At 38.6% G+C, this 26,065-nt stretch overlaps 2 protein-coding genes across 4 annotated transcripts in view; one reads left to right on the top strand and one right to left on the bottom strand.

The window, feature by feature from the left end:
• Positions 1–19,523, bottom strand: part of LOC137180289 (E3 ubiquitin-protein ligase TRIM39-like) — a 159,194-nt gene extending 139,671 nt beyond the window's left edge. Inside the window, exon 1 of one of the 2 annotated variants that reach the window (XR_010927945.1) lies at positions 17,611–19,523. Coding sequence is in view for 1 of the 2 variants with exons in the window: in XM_067585596.1 (XP_067441697.1) it covers positions 17,880–19,523 (1,644 nt within the window). In the remaining variant the exon portion in view is untranslated. Of the gene's footprint in view, positions 1–17,265 lie in introns of those variants that run through there. The other variant, XM_067585596.1, reaches the window with a different exon arrangement.
• Positions 1,251–25,557, top strand: LOC137180290 (UTP--glucose-1-phosphate uridylyltransferase-like). 2 transcript variants are annotated; one of them, XM_067585600.1, is made up of 10 exons: positions 1,251–1,463; positions 6,771–6,898; positions 11,170–11,277; positions 16,960–17,145; positions 17,252–17,385; positions 21,721–22,018; positions 22,099–22,296; positions 23,246–23,488; positions 23,661–23,765; positions 25,193–25,557. In XM_067585600.1, the coding sequence occupies exons 2-10, from the start codon at positions 6,800–6,802 to the stop codon at positions 25,298–25,300; spliced, it is 1,479 nt and encodes a 492-aa protein (XP_067441701.1). In that variant the 5' UTR covers positions 1,251–1,463; positions 6,771–6,799; the 3' UTR covers positions 25,301–25,557. The 2 variants fall into 2 exon arrangements, with proteins under 2 accessions (XP_067441701.1, XP_067441700.1); XM_067585599.1 differs by lacking the exon at positions 1,251–1,463 and adding an exon at positions 5,612–5,798.
• Positions 25,558–26,065: the final 508 nt, after the last annotated feature.

Raw genomic sequence — 26,065 nt, forward strand, 5'->3', positions numbered from 1 at the left:
GCACTGAGACCTTTTATTTAAGTAAAAGTAGCATTAACATAATGAAAAAAATCTCCTTTACAAGTAAAAGTCCTGAAAAATTTTGAATTATAAGTTTTGGTGTCAAAATGTACTTAATGTATCAAAGGTAAAAGTATTAATCAGGCAAAATGGCCTCATTTAGTGTTACAGTGTTACATTTATCAAATATATATTATTGGAATATATAATACATATACATACATATAATAAATAATACATATACATATAATACCGATTCATTGACGTGTTTTAATGTTTTCAAGGTAAAGCTGGAAGAACTTACACTGTTGTGTAGTCTCAGCAATGAAAATCCATCTTCTATAAACTGATCACATGTTTTACATATAAAATATTGATCTGAAAAGCAGCTCGTAACTATAGCTGTGAAATACATGTAGTAAAAAGTAGGAAATTTCTTGAGCTGCAACGATTAATTTGATTAATCGCCAACTATTGAATAATTCGCCAACTGTTTTGACAACTGATTAATTGTTTTGAGTCATTTTCAAGGAAAAAATGTCCAAATTCTCTGAATGTTCTGGTTTCTTTAATCCTCTCTGACAGTAAACTGAATATTTTTGGATTGACAAAACATTCAAGGATCATCTTGAGTTTTGGGAAACAGTGACTGAGATTTTTCACCATTTTTTTTGACATTTTATAGACGAAACAACGAATCAATTGATCAAGAAAATAATCGACAGATTAGTTGATAATGAAAATGTCAATCTGATGGTGTGGGGTAAAAGTAAAAAAGTAGCAAAAAAATAGAAATACTGAAGTACAAGTATCTTAAAATTGTACTTCAGTACAGACTAGAGTAAATGTACTTAGTTACGTTCCCCAACTTTTTATGGGAAGGACAATGAAGTTGCAAAACTAAGAATTTAAGAAAAAACAGCTGCATTTACTATAAAAACAACTGAGAATGAAGTCAAATTTGGCTGCAATAGAAACTAAAATAAATTAAATATAAATAAAACTGAATGAAAATGGTGTAAAAGGCGATGAAATGTGAATAAAATGCATTTAAAGTTATAAAAACACGAGTAATACGAGTTGTTTACGTTGTATTAAAAATAGAATAGCTTGTTTGAGTCTACAGGTGAGATGATCCTGAGGGGGCGGGACATGAGGGCAGCTCCGTCTGATTGACAGGCTTTCTAGACCAATCACCGCTCTCATTTAAAACAGTTAGCCGTTACGTCACTACGCTGTAGAAAGGCGGTGTGTCCGCGCTGCAGCAAGCTAGGCTGGCTGTCAGCTACCGGAGCTAACAGCAGGAGGATGACACCACAGCGACTCTAAACGCTTTTAACTCCACTTTGTCCCCCCAAAACTGAGTCCCCCGGTAACGTTAGTCTGTGCGGCTCTGAGGTTTTTCCGTGTTGTCCCCGGTTTGTTTCTGAAGCTCTTCCGGTACTTTTGACAGTGTTGTTCAGGTGGGTAACATGCAGAGCTGTGGCTGTTTGTGCACCAAAAAGTTCGTGAAAGCAGAGTGTTGTTTGCAGCTTTTTTGGGGGGATTTGAATGAAAATTCAAAAGCATTAAAAGACGTCTGGGCTGCTGGCATGAAGCTGCTTCCGCCCTGTGTGTGTATAAATGTGTGTTTATAAGTGTGTGTGTGTGTGTGTGTGTGTGTGTGTGTTGGTGAGTGGCTCCTACAGTGAACTGTCACCAGTGACTTCACACACAGATACATACAAATCCCAAAATACAATTTCCAGCTGTGCTTCTAAATATATCGATATATGCAATGAAAATATAGAAACCTCTCCAAGAGATGAATATTGACATGTAGCCTACAATTGCATTTATTCTATTAATAAATAAGCAAATTAATTTTATATATTGTTATTTCCCTTCTAAACAAGGGTACAAAGTGCTTTACAAAACAAAATAAGAACAAAGCTGAAACTATTAGAGGAAAACAAAACATACTGAGAGGTATAAATAGAGCTGCAATGATTAGGTGATTGGTTGCCAACTATTAAATTAATCAACTATTTTGATAAGTCATTTTTTTAAAGAAAAAAATGACCAAATTCTCTGATTCCAGCTTCTTAAATGTGAATATTTCCTGGTTTCTGTAGTCCTTTATGACAGTGAACTGAATATCTTTGGGTTGTGGACATTTGAGGACGTCCCCTTGGGCTTTGGGTCAGAGATCGATGTTTTATAGACCAAACAACTAAACGATTAATCGCTTAATCAAGTAAAAATAATCAACAGATTAATCAGTAATGAAAATAATTGTTAGTTGCAGCCCTAGATATAAGATAACGCTAGTTTATTAGTGCAGCACCTCTCAACAACAAAGCAAATCAAAGAGTTTTATGATACAAAAAGGCATTAAGATAAAAAAGATTCACAAGACAATATGAAAAGACACAGCGGTATGTAAATAGAAAATAACAATGAGCTAAAGATGTAAAATCAATATAAAAGCATTATTAAGACGTAGGAAACAAACCAAGAAGATTTTAGTTGCTTTAGAAAAACATTAAAGTGGTGTTTGTGTGAATTTGGATTAGTAAACAAGATTGGTAAGCATAAAATAAATACTATTCCATATTTTCCTGCTGAACCACTGGTCCCTGAAGGCCCCTCAAGGTCTCCCAGATCACACACGGACAACTGAAAATATGTTTTAAAAGCCTCAGACTAAATACTGCCTTGACCTTCTCACACAAGGTCAAAGTAAAGGTCACCATTATAGTCTCACTGAGGAAGTTGTTACACAATCATTTAAAGCACCAAAACACATAAATTACACAGGTTCACCAAACACTCACTGATTGTAAACATAAAGATGACAAAATGATACAATTTTAAAATACAGCAAATAATTTTAAAGGAGCAGTGTGTCGGATTTGGTGACATCTAGTGGTGAGGTAGCAGATTACAACCAACTGAATACCCTCCTCTTCCTCCTCTTCCTCCTCTTCCTCCCCTTCCAACCACGTAGGAGAATCTACGGTGGCTGTGAAACTCGTGAAAGGCTCTCTAGAACTAGTGTTTGGTTTGTCCGTTCTGGGCTACTGTAGAAACATGGCGGTGCAACATGACAGGCTCATGGATGTATAATAAGAGCTGGATAGGGCGCCGCCGCCCAGTGGTCACCAGCGGTATTGCAGCAAAAAATCCCCCTGTGGCCCAAAAAGCATTTTCCCCGTAGACCACCACTGTAAAAGAGACGTCTGTAAAACTGTTGACAGTTATGACTCTTTCTATTATGAACTTTTGATTTATGGAAGTTTTATCTTTGTAAAACTTTCCTCGAGCTGAAAAAAGCGATTTTAAAATCAGTGACGTCATCACAATGTAAAGTCTGTGGTCCAAGCGGGAATTTGTGGGCGGGGCCAGCGGGGGAAACACTACTGCACATATTCAATGGGCTGGAAGCTAGAAACTTTTTTTTCGCATGCGCCTGCCGAGCGTTTCTTTTAGGACTAAATGGGCGCCATTTTTAGTCCAGTATCCAGCTCCATGGTCAGGCTCCGTGGACGAGGACCTGCTCCCTCTGTAGACATAAATGGCTCGTTCTGAGGTTTTCAGGTGATTATACACTAATTAAAACATCCTTATTATTATTATATTCTATTTCTGCCGAGTCCGTCCCGCTAGGTGCCACTAAATCTTACACACTGATCTTTTAAGACAAATCTCCTGCATCTGACAAAAGATAGAAATTCAACTAAGTCTACATGTAAAAATACACTTTTCTGAGCTATTTCTGGGAAGATCTTAACATCCACTGGATCGCCGGCGACCCACTTTAGCCAGTTGTTAGTGGTAGCATCACGCAGTAATGAGTCAAAGCAGTTGGCACAATTTGGTCTGGAAGTTTATACAGGTTGACAAGATTTAGAAGGTTTATGGTGTTCTGCATAATTATTGTTATTCAAATATGACTCATGATAGACGAGGACCAAAAACACTTTTTTGAGCCTTATTTGAACTGATGTAGTTTTGTTTGTGTTTTAGCCACATGCTAAACAAACACATGTCTAGAAACTAGAAGATGTTACCTTTCAAATGAAGCCTAATACATGCGTCATGGCCTTACAGTTCTTCTGTTATAAGCTTTTCCATGTGGATATGCCAAATAGGCGAAAACTCTATAAAAAGGGTGGATGGACATTTCTGAGAAGCTGCTGACAAAACTGCAAAAACGCCACATTACTTTAACAGCTTTCTGATTTTCTTGCAGCTCAAAGTTTAAGATGTGAAACAAATATTCAAATGCAAATTCCAAAGTTATTGTCAAATTATAGTAAATAAACTTCAGTCATTTTCTATGACTACTACCAGTGCGCAGCAACTTTATACGTTTATTAGTGACGTTCAAAACTTCCTTTACTGTAAACTAGAGCTTGATAATCTTTAAATTTATGTGCGTCTTCCAAGAAGCTTTTTAAATGAGAGATACAGTTAATATTTCTCTTTACTGGTGATACTGGTGATACTGGTGATACTGGTGAGAGTATGATAGCTGAGTTCAGTAGTGACTTTGATAAAAAAATAATATGTTTTTACCTCTTTTTGCATTTAAAAAGCCAAAGTTCTTAAATGTTAAATGTTGTCTAAACAAATAAAATACATAATATATAATAATAATATATAATATTTTATTTAAACATGTAACTTGTTCTCGAGAGACGTGTGTACAAGAATAAACATGTGCAGTTAAAGCAAAAACAGTTAAATGTTATTTTCACATTAATAAAAGCAATTACAAGTTGGAAATACATAAATACAGACTTTTGAAATGTACAAGTGAAATTAGAGAGTTTAACTTTAGTATGTTTGTACAATTTAAGAAGATTATGAATCTGATGTCAGTTTAAAGACTCGTTCTGAAAGTAATGATTATATTCATAATCTGCTGATTATTTCTCTTAATTGTTTTGTTTATATAACATCAAAAAACAGTAAAAAAACAGAATTTTCTAGAGTCCAAAGAACAAACCAGGAAGATTTTAGTTGCTTTATACATGGATGAAATGGCCTTTGTGTGTATTTGGACTATTAAACTGTATCATCCTTAAACAAGAGTCCAAAACCCAAAGATAATCAGTTTACTATCATAGAGGAGCATGAAAACCAGATCAATAATCACATTTAGGAAGCTGCAACCAGTGATTTTACTCATAAAAACTGTTTTTGGTTTTGTTTGATCAACCAAATATCATTTTACAACAGTTTAAAACAGAGAAAAAAGCAGCAAATCATCACATTTGAGAAGCTGACGTCAGAAAATAAACAACTTACACAATCAAATCATCAAATTAATTGATCTTAATTAATTTTCTGTCAACTAATTGATAAATCAGCTCATCGTTTCAGCTCTAACTGTTGTTTTCTCTACAGGACAAACTTTAAATAGGCTCAGAGTTGTGTGACGTGCAGGTCGGGCCCTCGAGTGGGCAGGACAGTCACCACACACACACACACACACACACTCCCTCGCTGTATGATTGGTGTGTGTGTGTTGGGTTGTGGGCAGGCCTTGTGTTCAGCTGTAGAGTCGGAGCAGCAGATCTGTGATCTTCCTCCGAGCTGAGGATGAGGAAGACGTCTGTTGTTCTCTGACAGCTGCCGACTTTTTTTTTTTTTTTTTGTCTTTGGGACCATTTTTCACTTTCTAACACACACATGGACTCACAGTGAGCCGACACGCCCGTTAACCAACACCTGCCAGCTGCTTCCTCTCCTCCTCTTTATCATTATCGCTTTGTTTAACATTTCTGCTAAAATGTCTCTAACTGTAGCTGGTAAGTTTCTCTTCTAGTAGAAGTTTTTTAAAACATTTTGTCTATTTGTCCAAATGTTAATAAGTAATTTTCTGATTTGCACTGATTGTCTGTTGTTGACTTTTCTTACACTGTATTTAAGAGGTTAAAGTCCAACATGCTTTTAGTTTATCATGTTAAATTCATCCTAACACATATATATAAAATCATATATAAAAGTTGTCAGTTAACTCCAGTTGTGACACATAACGAGCAGCTTCCTGTTAGATATACAAACAAACTCTGTAACAACATGTTTGTGTCACTGAATGTTGCTTTTTATATCATGATTTAGTGAAAAGTTGAACCGTAATTTCAGTGTTTGTACATTTAAGCTTAAATTAAGTTTTTTCTTGTTGCAGATTTCACAAAAAAACCTGAACTTTGGAAAATATGTGTCAGCATTTCAGTTAAAGAAGTGAATTTATTGACGTGAGAATGTGTAAAAAAAACTCTGTAAAACATCTTTTATGTTATGTTGGGAGTAGATTTATTTTTCAGAGTATTTCGACCACGATTCATTTGTAAATTTCAAAAAATGTACAGTGGTGAAGTAAAAAGGTCAGATGAGAGAAATTTCCTCTGATATCTGGGACTTGTTGTTTTTTAAAGTTCATTTTAAAAACGAGACACTTTTCTTCGACCGGTTTGGGGTTTTTTGTGCTTTTGCTGATATTTTGCAGTGATATTTATTATGTTTATATTTAACAAAATGACAAATATCCAGCGTTTTTTCTGCGGACATGTATGTTTGTGAGGGTTGAAACCATGGATACATTTGTTTTCACCTTGTATGTATTATTATAACAAGCCAACAAAGACATTTGATGTAAACAGTCTATAAAATACTGGAAAATACGTCTTTTGAGTTCAGTTTCTTGAGGGGAAAGTGAACGTCACTCTTCATTCTTCAATTTAAAATCTTTTTTTTTCGTGTGTGTGTGTGTTTCGTAGACCTGACCAGTGACCTGACCGGCGAAGCGATGGCGGAGTTCCAGGAGAAACTCTTTCAGCAACATGAAGACTCGATGCACCGCGAGCTGGAGGCGCTCATCGCCACAGCCGACAAGACCGAGGCAGAGGTGGGAAAAAAACCACAGCTCTGATGAATCCCAGCTGTGTTTCCCTCCTGGTGAATTATGGTTTTAACAGTGTTTAACAGACTTGGTATAAAGCTCTCAGCAGCTCTACATGTTTCTGTAGAAAAAAAGAAAAGATTTAACATTAATCCTACGACAGGTGCTGCCTGAATATTGAAGTTTAATTGAATTATCAGAGTGTAACTTGATGAAACAACATCTAACGAGCGTGTTTGACTGAGCGGTGTAGTGAGTGTGATGCTCTGCTCTTTGATATTCGTGTCATTTTAACGGAGGTTGAACGACCGCAGCTCAGATTTCACTTGTTGATCTCACAACAACTCAAGACAGGTGGATCATACGTGATCGAGACGTATCATGTTTTCATTATATTCCCCACAGTCAGGGATGCACGATATCCGATATGCCGATATTTCCAACTCATTGTGGCCGATTGCTGATGCCGATATATACTCATATTTTTTTCCAGCTGACTGAGGAGACTATTATGCATGTAAGCATAGATTGTACTAAGTATGATCAAGAAAGACAATATATGAAGGAAGAACTCAGGAGGACTGGAGTTCAGGAGCTCAGCATTAAAACTTTAATGAACCTGTCAAGTGGGAGCAGCAGTAGAGTTTTCATTGAGTTTATTAGACAGACAGGATTAATGTGTAGGATTTAATCTCTGGTCCACACTCCGGAGCAGAAGGTGGCGGTAATGCACCTAATACACTGGTTGACAACCGCCGTTATAAACCAAAAAGAAGAATTTTTTTTTCCCCCAACAGAGTGGTACATCCTGTCAGCCGAGGTGTTTCCTATCTGTGCAGCAGCTCCTCCGCAGACTGTTTCACCCTGACGTTCCCGGTGTTTCCTCCGCAGGCTGCACTTCACTCCGCTGCCTGTCAGACCCGCTGCTTCTTCCCAATTTAACCTGAATAACAAACCGGGGCTCGGTGCTCCGGTTGGATCCACATGGAGTGCCGGGGCTAACGTTAGCTGAGAGGCTAGCGGAGCGTTAGCAGCAGCATGACCGGAGGGAAGCACAGCCAGCTAGCCTCCAGCTAGAAGAAGCAGCGAGTCTGACGGGCAGCTGAGTGAACTGCAGCCTGCGGAGGAAACACCGGGACCGTCAGGGTGAAACAGTCCGTGGAGGGAAGCACAGTCAGGCGGCGGAGGAGAAGACGACAAATCGGACTCTCATAACCGGCAGAAAATGTTCATTTTGGCCGATACTGATGACGTGCCGATAATATCGTGCATCCCTACCCACAGTAACTGTTTTTACACTGTTGACTTTCTAAAAATAACGGACGTAGCTGCCGTGACGTCACCCACTGGTTTGTGGACTCCCGTTTTGAAACCTCGAGTTTGCATTTTGACCGTCGCCATCTTGGATTTTTGGAGCCAGAAGTGACCATATTTGGACGAGAGGGCAGCGCTGACTGTAGTGTTAGCTGCTAGCTTGGTTAGCACGGTGTATTTACAGTGTATGGTTAACTGTGATAGTGCTAATGCTAATTTTCACTAGAAAAAAACAGGCTTAAAACCATTAAAACCTTGGATTACGCCATGGTTACGTTACCCAACCAATGTTGTCGCCGTGGTAGCGACTTTAGCCTCAGTTTCCTGTTCTCAGCTGACAGAAGTGACACCTGATGTGATCTTCTGCTTCGAGGTTTGACGTGTTGCACATTCAGAGATGCTCCTCTGCACACCTCGGTTGTAACGAGTGCGGTTATTTGAGTTACTGTTGCGTTTCTGATCATTCTCCTCTGACCTCTGCCATCAACAAGGCGTTTTCACCCAGAGAACCGCCGCTCACTGGATGGTTTCTCTGTAAACCGGTTGTGCATGAAAGTCAACGTAGATCAGCAGTTTCCCGTCTGGAACCAACAACCCCATCACGTTCAAAGTCACCTTTCTTCCCCACTCTGATGTTTGAACTTCAGCAGATTGTCTTGACCATGTCTACATACCTAAATGCACTGAATTGCTGCCACGTGATTGGCTGATCAGATATTGGCGTTAACAAACAGTTGGTACAGGTGTACCAGTGAATCTATACCTGTGTAAAGAACTGGAGGTGGTCCTTCAGGCTGCTCAGGATGGATCAAATGCAGAGGATCAATAAAGTACTTCAAAAAAATATATGTACAGACACATCTGGACGCAGTTTCTCATCCCTTCTTGTAAAACACCTTTTTTATGGCTGATCCATCTGCAGAACCAAACACACGTGTCTAGAAGAGTCATGTGATCATGTGGCTGATGGTCATAAACTCTCCATCTCCTCGAGGAAAAGAATTCCTCGTTAAGATTTGGGATTTTTAGGTGTAGATGTAGCAGGATGTAGTGAAAATCCCTGTTTAAAGTTACAGTAAATTTGTGTACTTTCTAAAACAGTATGTAGACGTGTAAAATGAACTCTAAATACACAGAGAGAAAATTCATTAAATTTGTGTCAAAGCAGTGAAATGTCATCCACAGTTCAGTCCACAGTGACTGCTCTATGAAGAGTTAACTGTGTATAAAACTGTGACTCTGTTTGGAGAGTTTTGACCTGCTGGTTGAACTTGAGGTGAACAACCTCGAGGTCCAGCGAGGTTAAAACACACACACACACACACACACTAGTTAAGAAACACAAGCACTAAATCAGTGACTGTGAATATGTGAAAGACAAACTAAAGATTGTAAAAACAGAGTCCAGCTGCATCAGGTGATCACAGTAAAGCTGTGAAAATATCTTTTAACTAGACAGATGTGCAGTTTCTCCCTCTGCTGTTGATGCTGATGTTGTATTTTTAAGGGCTGGAGCTTCCTGTTCTGTAAAATTATTCTATCTCCTCTGTCTTTTTAAGAAATTTTGAAACATGCAGCTGCAGAGTGAGCTGTGTTGAGGAGGAACTCGTTACTACGTCTCATTAGAAAGTCAAACTAAACTTGCAGGAAGTTTTTTTAGCGTGAGCCCGCCGCCGCCGCCGCCGCCGAACGCTACGCTGAGTGTTTACATAACTTCTGTAGTCGCAGTTTGCATCACACACTGGAAGTGTTGCTGGTTGTTCAGCAGTTAAAAAGTCTTTACAGCCTTCCAGACGATAGAAATTTACGTCTGATTAATGTCTGAAATTCATTTTTGAATGTTCCCTCCGTTATCAGCGAGTGGTCGTGTTTGTGTTCTGATTAACGAGACTCAGCTGCAGGATTTTCTACTGTTTTGTTTTAAAACAGTTTCTCTCTGTTCCTCAGCTAAAGGAATATAACATATCTGTGCTAAAGATAAGCTAACGACCTCCGGCTACGTTTGAAAAATTCCTTTTTCAGGATCAGACTCTGGTTCATAAACTGTCTTACATCTCCAGCTGCAGACATTACTGCAGGTAAATATGCAGCGTCAGGGAATTTGCATTATTCATTAGGTAGTATTCTGATTGGCTGGGGGGTGAAGGTGGGGGGGCCACACCTCCAGCCAATTGGAGTAGGTGGCTCATTAATAATGCAGATTTTATGTAAATAGCTTCACAGGGGGAAGAAAGATGGATTTAGAGAAATCTAAACAACTTTTGGTGAATAAAATGTCACAGATATGTTTAAAAAAGACTCAGTATTCATGAAGAATGAGTCAAAAAAGGCCATAATACCAGATCTTTAAAGTTTCTTACTGTGGTAGAAATGGGAAATTAATTAATTATCTTGACACACGAACATCAGAAAATCCTTTTAACCCTCTAAAATCAGCGACTCTGCAGCTCCTCTCAGCTTTACGGAGCTTTATAGTGAGTTTCAGCTCATTGTTTATCTGTCCGGCTGCAACTTTACTGTTCTGGTTCACTCTCAGCGCTCTCATAGCGTCGCTTTCAGATAAAAAGCCGCTGTACACTACCTGCTCAGCACCAAACAAACAGACACAGTTAGCTGTAGACTAGCTGGTGAACATAGTGGAGCATTTAGCAGCTAAAGAGCCAGATATTTCCCTCAGGAGTTGGTAGAGAGCAAAAACAGAAGTTAAAAGAGTGAATATTAGACTTACATTCACCAGGTGGACAGAAACACATCATCACCTTGTTAGCAGCTGTTTGCTAACAAGGTGATGATGTGTCAGTGTTGTGTTCACTACATGTTTCTACTGAAAACTAGTGGACAAAAACATCAGTTAATGCAGGTTAAATGTTCCAAACCTGCAGTTATTTGTTGTTTGTTGTGATTATTTATTATTTTTTTTAACTGAGAGCAGAAGTTAATATTCGGTTTTTTCGTTTCTTCAGACGACCAGAAAAGATTTCGACGGCTTCAAGAAGCTCTTCAACAGATTCCTGAAGGTCAAAGGTCCTTCGATCGACTGGGCCAAGATCCACCGGCCTCCGGAGGGCTCGGTAAGCACCTGAAACGACCGGTCACACCAGCACGCCTGTTTACTAGAGCTCATGGTTTCATGTTGCAAATCCTCTGTGATGCAACATCCCAAGGTCAGTGATAAAAAACCTAGATGTCTCTTTTCAACCTTCGGGTCAGTTCACACATAGAAACCCTTCTTTTCCCTGCAAAATAGATTGAACAGTCACATACAGAATAATATATATATATATATAGAATAATATAAGACCTGTTTTTTACTCCACTACGTTTATCTACAGCTATAGATAGATAGATAGATTTTACATACAAAAGTACAATATTTCCCTCTAGTATGTGGTGGAGTGGAAGAATAAAACAGCAGATAATGGAAATACTCAAGTATAAGTACCTAAATTGGACTAAAGTGCTTCTACACTGGAGATAAAACTGATATCCGTCTGATTGAAAATGTTGGACTGCTCCTTTAAACGATTCAGCTACTACAGAATGGAAACCAACGCTGTGCTTCAGGAACAAGCTAACGAAACCGGATCCGTGTACAGAGAACGCTCAGGCTAAAAGCATGATGACATTTCACACACACACACACGCACACACGCACACACACACACACACACACACACACACACACACACACACACACACACACACACACACACACAGTCCGTTCCCTCAATGTTCCCAGAATATTCCGGCGGAGTGAAGGTTAAGGACTAAGAATAGTCTGACCGCCGCAGCATTCGAAAGTCTAGTTTCACGGCAGCGAGGTCTGGCAGACGGTGACATTTTGTCTCCTGCGGGACTCTCTTGAACACACGTTCGTCTTCCCATCACGCTGAAACCTCTCACACACACACACACACACACACACACACACACAGCTGCTGTAAATAATGACCTTAACGTTGATGTGTGTCTGAACTCGCAGGATGTCGTTACGAAGGCTGATCAAAGAATCTGAAACCGAATATCCAGAAAGATCTTGTGCAACGCACACACACACACACACACACGTGATTTTTTCCAGCAGCAGCAAACAAGAAGCTGTATAACAGTATCATAATTACCTAATTTTCAGAGTATTTACACACACAGCGCTGCCATAAATTCTATTTTTATGAAGCTTCTGCATTTTCAGTTTTTGTTGACGTTGTCAGGAAGGTGATAATTCTACTTCCTGTTTATTATTGAGGTCGTACTGGTTGGTGGTGGTGGTTTACTGGGATGCATTAGGAACACTTTTCAACTGACAATGTCAACAAAAACTGAAAAAGTAGAATTTATTTATATATATTTGATTGTACAGATGTTCCTAATAAAGTGCTCGTTGAGTGTATCATTATTTAAAAAGTTTAATCAGGCGTCTTTGCTAAAATAGCAGCAGCAGATATGATCAGAAGGATCATGTATAATTGATAAAATGACAACAATAAATACACCGTAACAAGGAATATAAAAAAACATACACAGTAGATTAAAAAAAATCTTAAAAATTGCAACTATTTACATAATCAATTAATATTTGAGTCACTTTTCAAGCAATTTGCTGATTAAATCTTGTAGAGTTTGTTTTATGTTTGTCTGTTATGATAATAAACTGAATATCTTTGAATTTTAGACAAAACAAACAGTTTGAATATGTCACCTTGGTCATATTGTGATGCTTTCATCGGCATTTTTCACTATTTTTACAGACAAAATGATCAATCGATAATAAAATAATTGATAGTTGCAGCCCTAAAATAGACAGAACTTGCCGGAGAATCATCATGTTTTTAAGTTTTCTTCAGTAATCCAATGATAGTTTGTCTGTTAATACTGAACAGTGTAAACAGGAACATCTAACAGATAATTTGACATATTTTTATTACTTTTCACCTTCGCGGTGAACAAACTGCTCAAACAGTCACAGTAATCATCATAATTAACACTTGCTGTAATTAAACGTATATACGACTTTAACAGGAAACATCTTCCATGTTTACGTTATGTCAGTGAACTTCGACCTTTGACCTGCTGCTGCCCCAGTTGACTCAGTCTGATTATTGACGGTTTGTGTCGCGGCCGCTGAACCGTCTGTTTACCGTCTGATGTAACGAACCCGACGGGTCATACGCGTCAGTGGAGTCGAGGCCGACAGAGGCCGGTAGGTTGATGATATCAGGCGGGTTTGTAGGTTCGCCAAATATTAACATTCTTCTAAAATGTTAAATATAAAATTATTTCATATCACTAAAAACCGAAGGCTCGAGTGTGTAAAAGCATCAGTGTTACTTCTACTACTTTATTAATTAACAGAAACCCCAACGATTTCTAACCAGGCAGATAGTTATTAATTAATTGATTTTATGTCTTCAGCTCCTATCACATAGAAGTTTTCATTAAGAATTGATTGGAAATTGGGAATTTTTTTTGAACAATTATTTATTTGTTTTAAAGTTTTAACAGAATGCAAACATGAGAAAGTGTAAAATAAAAAGAAAAGAATCAAAATTAAATAACACACACATATCATAACAAACAGAAATATACAAACTAAACAAGCAAACAAACAAATACTTAAAAATGTTGTTTGTGAGGAAAGCATGATGTTACAGAAATAACATGTTGATTAAAGAAGTAAAGACCGAATATTAACATTAAAGCAACAAAAAAGATAATGTTGTTAGATTTTAAATGCAATTTTCACTGCTTTTAACATCATAAACAAAACTTTCATCCACCCAAACTGTATTTTAGTGATGGTAAAAGTGACAGAGACACATTTCAACACCTTGACAAATAAAACCGGAACAGTCTGTGCAGCTCGATGACGTTCGGCTTTAATAGAGGAAATAATTTTTTAGTGTGATTTGATCTTTGAAGACGTCACATGAGTTGTAAAGAGGAGGATTAGTGGTGTGTTTTATCTACAGCGTTACACAAACACTACAGAGTTGAATTACCGCTGTGGTAAAGTGTAGATTACATCATTACACACACACACACACACACACACAGTGTCCATAAATACATGTGTCCTTTCTGTGTGTCAGACCGCTGTCATGTGCTGCTGCTGAGGTTTTAAAGGTCAAAGCGTCGCCTGTTTCTAAACTGCTCCTCTAGTGAACTCACAAACTCTCCATTTACACTTAACATGGTTTTCACATCTGATCTTTAAAAGTTTTGTTAAAAAAAATAAAAACAAACCGGTGATTATTAATGATTAACGGGGAACTTCAACCATGTTCAGCTTCAGTTTGTGTTTCCAGGTGTTTTATTTTGAAAAATGTGTTTTGTGTCTCCGGAGGACGCTGCTACTTGTGTTCCCTTTGACATCCCTCAACAATATTTTTAATGCAACAATCTGTGTGATTTCACAAATTATGAAATTAAAGAGCTCAGTTTATCAGTTATTGATCTGCACGTTTCCCATCAAACCTGCCAGACGGGACACAAACATAGAAACACTCTTTATTTTATTTTCATGGAGCGTTTTGCTTTAGAAAGACATTTTTTTTTTAGCATCTAACGTTCCCTCTTTATTTATGATCTTTAAAGTTTTGTTTTAAAAAAATAAAAACAAACCGGTGATTATAAATGATTAACAGGGAACTCAAACCGTGTTCAGCATCAGTTTGTGTTTCCAGGTGTTTTATTTTGAAAAATGTGTTTTATGTCTCCAGAGGAAGCTGCTTGTATTTAATGTAGTTTAGTTTTTGATTTTTGCTCATTAAATGTCTTTGTGGTTAGAGCTACAACTTCAATTAGTTAAAAAATGAATTGCCAACGATTGTGATAATTGATTAATCACTCTGAGTCATTTTTTTTTAAGCAAAAACGCCAAAATTCTCAGATTCCAGCTTCTCAGATGTGAATATTTTCTGGTTTCTTTACTCCTCTATGACACTAAACTGAATATCTTTGAGTTGTTGGACTGTTGATCAAGACAAAACAGACATTTTAGGTTTCATCTTTGGTTTTAGGAAATAATGATCATCATATTTCACCATATTTGGACATTTTATAGACGATACAAGTAATCGATTAGTTAAGAAAATAATCAACAGATCTTGTCTAGTTGAAGCTCTACTTGTGTTCCCTTTGAATTCCATTAAACATGTTGAAATGTCAACAATATTTTTAATGCAACAATCTGTGTGATTTCAAAATTTAAGAGCTCAGTTTATCAGTTATTGATCTGCACGTTTCCCATCAAACCTGCCAGACGGGACACAAACATAGAAACACACTTGTAGACTCTTTATTTTCATGGAGCGTTTTGCTTTAGAGAGATGTTTTTTTAGCATCTAACGTTCCCTCTTTATTTCTGTCACAGTGCAGCTGCTCTAATACGACTTCTTTTTCACTCTTTGGGAACATTTTTGTGAATGAAACTCATCCACAAACAGAGCAGAACAGGTCGCTTTTATGGACATTTTAGTGGCGTTGATGATGCTGATGATAAGGAAGGTTCAGCTCCTCATGAACAGTTTGTACAGTTAAGAGAGTTTATTACCAGAGACTTTTGTTTTGTACAGTTAAGAGAGTTTGTTACCAGAGACTTTTGTTTTGTACAGTTATGAGAGTTTGTTACCAGAGACTTTTGTTTTGTACAGTTAAGAGAGTTTGTTACCAGAGACTTTTGTTTTGTACAGTTAAGAGATTTGTTACTAGAGACTTTTGTACAGTTATGAGAGTTTGTTACCAGAGACTTTTGTTTTGTACAGTTAAGAGAGTTTGTTACCAGAGACTTTTGTTTTGTACAGTTAAGCGATTTGTTACTAGAGACTTTTGTACAGTTATGAGAGTTTGTTACCAGAGACTTTTGTTTTGTACAGTTAAGAGAGTTTGTTACCAGAGACTTTTGTTTTGTACAGTTATGAGAGTTTGTTACTAGAGACTTTTGTTTTGTACAGTTATGAGAGTTTGTTACCAGAGACTTTTGTACAGTTAAGAGAGTTTGTTACTAGAGACTTTTGTTTTGTACAGTTATGAGAGTTTGTTACTAGAGACTTTTGTTTTGTACAGTTAAGAGAGTTTGTTACCAGAGACTTTTGTTTTGTACAGTTATGAGAGTTTGTTACTAGAGACTTTTGTTTTGTACAGTTAAGAGAGTTTGTTATCAGAGACTTTTGTTTTGTACAGTTATGAGTTTGTTACCAGAGACTCTTGTTTTGTACAGTTAAGAGATTTGTTACCAGAGACTTTTGTTTTGTACAGTTAAGAGATTTGTTACTAGAGACTTTTGTTTTGTACAGTTATGAGTTTGTTACTAGAGACTTTTGTTTTGTACAGTTAAGAGAGTTTGTTATCAGAGACTTTTGTTTTGTACAGTTATGAGTTTGTTACTAGAGACTTTTGTTTTGTACAGTTAAGAGATTTGTTACTAGAGACTTTTGTTTTGTACAGTTAAGAGAGTTTGTTACCAGAGACTTTTGTTTTGTACAGTTATGAGTTTGTTACCAGAGACTCTTGTTTTGTACAGTTAAGAGATTTGTTACTAGAGACTTTTGTTTTGTACAGTTATGAGAGTTTGTTACCAGAGACTTTTGTTTTGTACAGTTATGAGAGTTTGTTACCAGAGACTTTTGTTTTGTACAGTTATGAGAGTTTGTTACTAGAGACTTTTGTTTTGTACAGTTAAGAGAGTTTGTTGAGTACATTTGACGCCTTGTGTCTCTTTAACCTTGTGTTCTCACTCTGCTCTGTCTGGTCAGATTCAGTCCTATGAGAAGATCAAGTTGAAAGGTCTCCCTGACGACATCGCCGCCAGCCTCAACAAGCTCGCTGTGGTAAAGCTGAACGGCGGACTGGGAACCAGTATGGGCTGCAAGGGCCCCAAGAGTCTGATCAGCGTCCGCAACGAAAACACCTTCCTGGACCTGACCGTCCAGCAGATAGAGGTAAAGACGCATGGAAACATCACAGCAACAAGCTTTTAACCGCTGAGGATCATGTTGAACCTTTTTTCTTCTCCTTCTTCTTCTCTTACTGTTTCGTCGTCATCAGCACCTGAACAAAGCCTTCAATGCCGACGTGCCGCTCGTTCTCATGAACTCCTTCAACACTGCCGAAGAAACAAAGAAGATCCTACAGAAGTACAAACACCATCGCGTCCATATCCACACCTTCAACCAGAGCAGGTACAACACACACACACATACACACACAGTGGTCACTTTTGGGGACATTAAATAGACTTACATTCATTTCCTGGACCGTAACCAGTGACCCGAAAATCTTTTTAGCATCAAATTCCCTCTTTGTGTTTCCTCGGACAGTGTTTCCCTGTTGAGCTGCGGTGGAAGTATAGTAACAAAAAGAGGAACTTTGGCACTAAAAAGACTGTAACGGTGAAAGATATCTACTTGATTTAATTGGATAATTTATATTAGAAATGTTAGTAAGCTAAGCTAATAGCTAACTATTTCATGATGTAGGGTTTAGTTTTCGGTTTATTGACAAAACTCAACACTAGAACGATAAAATCCCGGATTTGATCAGATGTTTAAATAGAGATTTAATTTTAGATAGAAATCCTAGTTTGTGTTTTTTCTCATAATAAACAAGAATGTGTTTGTATATTTACTCTCTTCAAAAACAAAGACACATTTATGACATAAAACAGGTGATTACTCTACTCAGTTTGATTGACAGGACAGATGATCAGAGGGGCGGAGTTTTTACCACCATCATTAGGACAGGGACAGAAGTATGGGTAGAGTTTCTCAGTGCAGGAGCAGCCAGTAAAGGAGTAGATAAGAGCTGCAGCATCTACGTCATAAAAGGAGACCAGACCCTCCTCATAATCCACAAACACCCCCACCTTCTGAGGCCGAGACTTCAGAGAGAGACTGACTGCAGGTCCAGCACAAGCTTCGTATTCATCTCCATTTCTCAACCGTATTGTCCAGAAACCATTCTGAGGTCTCAGTGTGATTTGTCCCTTCCTGTTGATCGACTCTCTGGCCACTCCTAAAGCCCAGTCAGTCTTCCCTTCAACCTGAACCTCAAAGTAAAATCTGCTTGAAGAGAAACTCTGCTTTCCTAAAACACAAACACAAGAGGAAAATCTCTCTGGGTTGTTTGGGAGATTCTTCTTCACATCACCATGATTTACTTGTTTCCCATCATCAGACAGGATGAGTTTAGGATGTGCTGTATGAGGATCAAGAGTCACATCCACTGCATACTGCTGGACCCTCTTCAGCTCAGCCTCAACCAGCTTCTTCATCTCTTTACTGAGCGTCTCCTCCAGCTGAGTCACAGCTCTCATCACAGTCCCCTCATATGATGGTGGACGGACGCTGACCTCTGTCCAGTCTTTGGTGGGTAGAGCAGCTTTCAGGGACAGGAAGTTTTGGAGGAGGTGGAGGTGGTCTTCAGAGCGTGAGAGCTGCTTCACCTCAGAGCTTCTCTTCATCAGCTCAGAGATTTCCTGTTCCAGCTCTTTGATGAAGTCTTCAGCCTGTTTCTCTGTCGTTCTTTGCTTCTCTTCAATCGTCTCAATGAGCTCATTCAGGCTTCTCTCAACAGACTCCTTCAGAGCGGTGAAGACCTGAACACCTTCTGCTTTCTCTCTGTCTGCATCTTCCTTACTGAGGTCAACTGAGTGTTTGATCTCTTGAATCTTCAGTCGTCTCTTCTGGATCATCTGCGGAATTTCAGCCTCTGTCTTCTCCAGCTCTGCCTTCTTTCCTTCATATTCTTCTTTCAGAGGAACAAACTCATGTGTCTTGTGGTCTAAAACAGAGCAGAGCATGCAGACACATGTCTGGTCGGTCTTACAGAACAGCTCCAGAGGTTTATCGTGCTTCATACACATCCTGCCCTCCAGGTTCTCCACAGGGTCCATCAGCTGATGTCTTTTCAGGCCTGACATTGTCAGATGAGGCTCCAGGTGAGTCTCACAGTAGGAGGTCAGACACACCAGACAGGACTTCAGGGCCTTCAGTTTGGTTCCAGTACAGACGTCACAGAGAATTTCTCCTGGTTTGGCAGCTTGTTGCTCTGAGCTGCTGCTGCTGGCTTTCTGTTGAGCTTCCTGTCTGAACTGAGAAACAACCTCAGAGAACAATGTGTTGACGTGAAGCTCAGGTCTTGTGTTAAAAATCTCTTTACACATGGGACACTGGCAAGGAACATTAACATTCCAGTATTCAGTGATGCAGTTTTTGCAGAAGTTGTGTCCACATGGTGTGGTGACTGGATCAGTGAACACATCCAGACAGATGCAGCACAGAAACTGATCTTCAGATAGCAGACAGCTGCCAGTAGACATATCTACACACTGAGTGTGAAAAACAAAAGACATATTTTGTTTTAAATTAAATTTCATTTCTTTGTTAAAAACCAAATAAGGATAATTATTGTTGTATTAAGTATAACGTGATATTAGGTGAAGTAATTTTGAACTATATTTTCCCTGTTATTGATCGGGATGGGAACATTTGAACGGAGTCGTGAGCAACCGTGATCATTTAAGTCGTTCTGGCAGCTCAAACAGTTATCCACAAGGCTGCATGGTGAGTTTAAAGTTGTTGTTTACTTTGATGACGTGTTTTATGTGAGCTGGTTTGTACAAACACAGTAAGAGACTGTCATCTGCAGCTCTTTATCTAACAGCTCATTGTGGCTGTTTCTGCTTGTACTATTCTTCCATACATTCTTTAAAATGAACCACTGACAACATAACACAGAATATGTCCATATCTTGTTGTGTAGACCAACTGTTATTGAAGAATAGCACTGCTAACAAAGCTGTTCTAAGTTTGCAACAAACACATTTTATTTCCTCCAGCTGCTTCACAATAAAAGCTGCTGCTTGTTGGTAGAAAGCTTTTAATGTAAAACAGCTACAGGAAATAGAATGCAGTGTGTCTGTAGGAAGTGATCAGTAAATAGTAATAAGACCAGGAAGGTTGGAGTGAAGCTGAACTCCAAACCACAGAGATTCAGTTACAAGTTACAAAAGTCCTCAGAACTGACACAGAGAGACTGTTTAAAAAACAATTAAAGTTGTTTCACTGAATCTGTGTAAAAACATCTTTAGTTATATTGTCACTAATTTCACAAGTGTCAGTATGAAATGAAAAGAGTGGAACTTCCTGTCTGCTGTGTTAAAGCTGGTTGTTGAAACATTAAATATGATCAGTTGTACTCACCAGTGTTTGGCAGAGACTCTGCTGTGTTGTTGAGAAAGACTTGATGAACTCAGTTTAATTTTTATTTGGACAGAAGTGGAGAGACTCGACTGCAGCTCTGCTGTCACTGACAAACTTAAAGTTTCAGTTCTGCAGAGTGACGTTGCAGCTCTATTGTATTTCCAGTGTTGCTCCTCCTCTTACTGCAGCTCTGATTGTGAGGTTTTGTTTCCTCCTTCTGATTTACAGCATTATTGTGAAGTATCATGAAATTTCGTTCTGCCGTCAGTCAGCCTGGTGAAAGCAGTTTGTCCAGCGGCTGCTTCTGTGGACATGAGACCAGTGTGGACTGAACGGACATAACGCTCTCCTCTTCTTTTGTTGAGTGAGGAGAAGAAGGACAAGATCGTCATCATCACTGGAAGATGTTGACATCATCCTCCAGTGATGACCAAAACAGTTTGCATGTCGGCTCCACGGGAAGAAATCCACAGTGTTTGTATTTATAAATACATGGTGATGATGCATCAATGTATTGATACATCGGCTTTATTTCTCCGCCCACCGTAGTGAGTGAACCTACCTGTCTGCCTGCAGTGCTCACAGACAGACCTGGAGCTGATCAATCAATATGGATACGGTCAATAAGTTCAAAACACACACAGCAGGATACTCAACATCCCACGTGGGCCGTCGCCAGAAACATCTGTCTGTGCAGATTACGCTTCGTGATTGGTTGATGCTTTTATTCGCTGTGTTAAAACTCAGAAAAATCACGTTGCTTTTTCGCCTCGTAATATTCGCGTCCAGTGTGTAAAGGCCTTTCGATTATTAAACAGCATTTATCTCTTTTTGTTTTGGGGCCGACTGGTTGGATTTCAGTTTTGTCCTCATTTAACTTTAAGAAATTATCGCTCATCATTTATTTATTGCCAGAAGATGGGTAGTAACGGAGCTGCAGCATCATTTCAGCGGAGATGTAGAGTTGTGTATCGTCAGCGTAACTATAGAAACATACATTGTGCTGTATAGTGAGAATAAAGAGCTTTACACAGGAAAAACAAAACAAATAAGCACCACAATTAAAGAAACCCAGCAAATAAAACTACAGAGAATAAAGTAGAATAAAACAGCCAAAATACCATTAAAATACCAGAGCTGGAAACATAAAACTTTATGAAAATAAAAGAGAAGTTTTAAGACGTGATTTAAGATGTTACTGATTCTGCAGCCTCAGATCTTCAAAAAAAAAGCCTCATAATGTCTGAATTTGTCTTGTGGAACATCGGATTCATCCTCACAGAGATCAGTGACTGTTTTTTTTCTCCCCGTCAGATATCCGAGAATCAACAAGGAGTCCCTGCTGCCGATCGCCAAAACCATGCGGGTGAACGGGGACAGCGTGGAGGCCTGGTACCCGCCGGGTCACGGCGACATCTACACCAGTTTCTACAACTCCGGGCTGCTGGACAAACTCATCGCCGAGGGGAAAGAGTACATCTTCGTGTCCAACATCGACAACCTGGGCGCCACCGTCGACCTCTTCATCCTCCGCCACCTGATGAGCCAACCGGCCGACAAACGCTGCGAGTTCATCATGGAGGTCACCGACAAGACCAGAGCTGACGTCAAGGTCCGAACGATTTATTACGTTATTCGCTCGTTCATCTGTTGAGATCTTTTCCCCTCTCAAGCGTGTCGTCTTCCCTGCAGGGTGGGACTCTGATCCAGTACGACAATCACCTGAGGCTGCTGGAGATCGCTCAGGTACCCAAAGCTCACGTAGACGAGTTCAAGTCCGTCACCAAGTTCAAGATCTTCAACACCAACAACCTGTGGATCTCTCTGCCCGCCATCAAGAGGCTGCACGAGAAGAACGCCATGGACCTGGAGATCATCGTCAACCCGAAGGTGACGAACAAACAAACCCCCCGTTAGTCCAGTCGGCTTCCAGTAAAAGATGCTGGTTAGAGCTGCAGCGATTGATCGATTAATAGTTGAGAAATGATTGACAGGAAAGTAATTGAAAGAACTATTTTGATTATTGAATAACTTTTTAAGCAAAGATGCCAAATATTTGGTTTCCAGCTTCTCAAATGTGAAGATTTGTTGCTTTTCTTTGACGTTTATGAAAGTGAATTTAACATCTTAACATTTTAAACTGTTAATCAGACAAAACAAGCAATTTTTTCAGTATTTATTAAGTATATATTATAAAGGTGTTTTTATTTACTGAAGCTCTGCGGTTTGAAATTTTACTCTTTGGGAACATTTTTGTGAATAAAACTTGTTATTTACTGATTTTACTGAAATTTAAATGTACATATAATGTAAGATTTTATCCATATTATCCAACCCTAATATAAGGCATTAGATAGAAAGTAAAGAATTGTTTAAAAAATCAGGTTGAAACTAACGATTATTTCCATTAGATTAATCGATTAGTTGTTTGATTAGTTGTTTCCAAAGTCCAAGATGAAAATGTCTTGTTTTATACACAAATGTATTCAGTTTACTGTCATAAAGGACTAAAGAAACCAGAAAATATTCATATTTGAGAAGCTGGAATCAGAGAATTTGGACATTTTTCTCTTAAAAATGACTCCAAATGATTAATAGATGATTAAAATAGTGGCTAAAGATGTTATAATTGGCAACTAACGGAGTAAATTGTTGCAGCTACGAAACAGAAATATCATGTACAGAAAAGCAAAACATCAGTTAAGAAAAGTTTAATGAAAAAATGAGTCTAGAAAGTTTCTAAAAGAAGATAAAAACTAAATAAAATACGATTAACAGTAAACACAGGATGGATGCTGCGGTTTCCTGCTCTAACTGAATCCCCTGAATGTCTCTCCAGACGTTGGAAGGCGGCCTGAACGTCATCCAGCTGGAGACGGCCGTGGGCGCCGCCATCAAGAGCTTCGACAACGCCCTGGGCGTGAACGTCCCCCGCAGCCGCTTCCTGCCGGTGAAGACGTCGTCCGACCTGCTGCTGGTGATGTCCAACCTGTACAGCCTGGACAACGGCTCGCTCACCATGAGCAAGGAGAGAGAGTTCCCCACCACGCCGCACGTCAAGCTGGGCAGCTCCTTCACCAAGGTCAGCGCCGCCACGGACGCCGTCCTGTCCCTTCATTAACCTCACATCCTACTTATTGATCAGCTTATTCTACAATCGTTGTGTTTTTATCCGAATAGAGAAGCTTTGACGTCTGAGTGGAGCTGAAATCGTTTAGTTTGAAAGTGTTTCTGTGTTTTTTTCGGTCCTGCAGGTTCAGCAGTTTCTGGCTCGGTTTGAAAACATCCCCGATATGTTGGAGCTCGATCACCTCACCGTGTCGGGAGACGTCACCTTCGGAAAGAACGTCTCTCTGAAGGTTAGAAACATGTTGTTGTTGTTGTTAGAAATGTATCGTTTAAGCTTTTCTCATAATTTTGAGATGATACGTCATAATTACGACATAAAGCCTCCGTTTTTTTTCTTTGGTGAATGCAGTATGCTTCTGTAGCTTTAAGTTGAGAAAGTGCAGGAGATCTTTACCATAAAAGAAATAATTACATGTTTGTCTGCTTATATCCAAACAGCAGATGACACATTTTACATCACAGCTACAGAATTTGGGCTTAAAGCTCATCAATGGAATCATTCAGTTTATTTGAGAATTGGTGGTTTTAAAGTTGTAGGTAAAGTTAAGTTGTATTCAGCCCTAAAACTTCCTAAATCGCTGTTATACAATGTAAAATTGTGCAGCGTATCTGTTACACCAACACCAGGTTACCTACAGTCTTCAAGAATGTTCCTCCTGCACGTTCCTTCACACACATGGAAGATTTTAACATTATCTCAGATATTATTGAAGAGAGATTTGCATCAAATCTGCTCACAACTTTGTTCAGGATCCCTCCGTCTCTGTCTGCATCTAACAAAGCTTTTTAAAAATATTGTACTTTCTACTCCACTACATTTATTTGACAGCTTAAGTTACTTTTCAGATGAAGATTTGACACAATGGATAATATAACAAGCTTTTAAAATACAACACATTGTTAAAGATGAAACCAGTGGTTTCCAACCTTTTTGGCTTTTGACGTCTTACAAAAAGCAGTGTGTAGTCGGGGTCACATTTCACATGTCTATGAGTTGTTAACAGCTCCACCAAATAGTGATTTTTCCCTCTGAACTTCTCACATGCTTTCATTTCAATAAATGTTCAAATGATCCAATATTTCAGCAAAAATCAAAGATTAGAGAAAAAGTCCAAAAACTGAAAACAGATTTGTGTATCAGAACTTTGTTTTTTCTTCTTTCCTCTCCCATTAATCATCTCACCACCCCTCAGATTTATCTGCTGACCCTTTGGAGGGGCCCGACCCCTAGGTTGGGAACCACTGGACTAAACTAGCTAACTGTATATAAAGTAGTGTAAACTAGCTCCACCTCCAGCAGCTACAACAGTAACATGCTGCTCTAACACTGATGCTTCACTATTAATAATCTAATGATGTCATATATAATAATATATCAGTCAGAGGGACCAAACCACTACTTTTACTGCAATACTTTAACTACATCAAGCTCATAATACTTATGTACTTTTACTGCAATACTTTAACTACATCAAGCTCATAATACTTATGTACTTTTACTGTAGTAATTTTACCTGTAATGGAGTATTTTTACATTACTGTTTTTGTAATTGTTGCTGTAAATATTAATTGTAAAACTGTGGAAAAACTTTTCACTCTAGTTTTTCTTCTCATCTGTAAACTGTCTGAGTTGATATTTACTCTGTTGTGTCTCCAGGGAACCGTCATCATCATAGCGAATCACGGCGACCGGATCGATATTCCCGCCGGAGCGATGCTGGAGAACAAGATCGTTTCAGGAAACCTGCGTATCCTCGACCACTGAGGCCTTCTGGGAAACAAGACGCTCTCGCTCGAAGCCATTTTGCACCCTAGAAGAGACTTTAAAAGAGTGATTTGTTTTTTTTTCCTCTCGTCGACGATGAACGGCAGGACTGTTACAGAGACAAAGAATCGCTTTTTGTTTTTCGTGTGACGCAGCTCATCATGAAGCTTTTCAGGAATAAACTTGCTGTTAACTGCAGACAGTCTGAGCCGGCTGCTTGTCTTTATCTGAGGTCAATAAACGTGCAACATGAGTCACCTGAGCGTCATGTGATGTTTTTGGTTTTAGGCAGATGTTCACACGACTGCATTTAGTTTTACTATCTGAGATCTTGTGGTTATTTCTCATTGAAAGCATCACACTGTCACATTCAAACACATTTGTTGTGAAATACACAAAGGAAGTGTTGTTTTGGTATCAGTTTTAGCTGTTTTATCAGTATTTCCAAGCAAATAATTTCATGAAAAATACTGATGAATAAGGAAATATTATGAAAAGAGGATTTCTGTGGGACAACAATGAAACTATTTAAATATACAGAATACAAGTGCTGATATTTATATTTATATATATATTTATAACGAGTCATTTCCTGCTCACAGCAACAATTTGTGGTTTCAGGAGTCGACTACTGAGACAATTTTGTATTTAAATGTTTGAAATTATAAACTTTTGATAATTCCTATTCATATTTTGGATTAAAAATAGGTTTAAATGTTTTACTCCAAACCTAAATTTAAAGTTTGATGTGATCGCCTCAAAATT

Source organism: Thunnus thynnus, chromosome 3 (assembly GCF_963924715.1).
Source record: "Thunnus thynnus chromosome 3, fThuThy2.1, whole genome shotgun sequence".
Taxonomy (NCBI): Eukaryota; Metazoa; Chordata; class Actinopteri; order Scombriformes; family Scombridae; genus Thunnus; species Thunnus thynnus.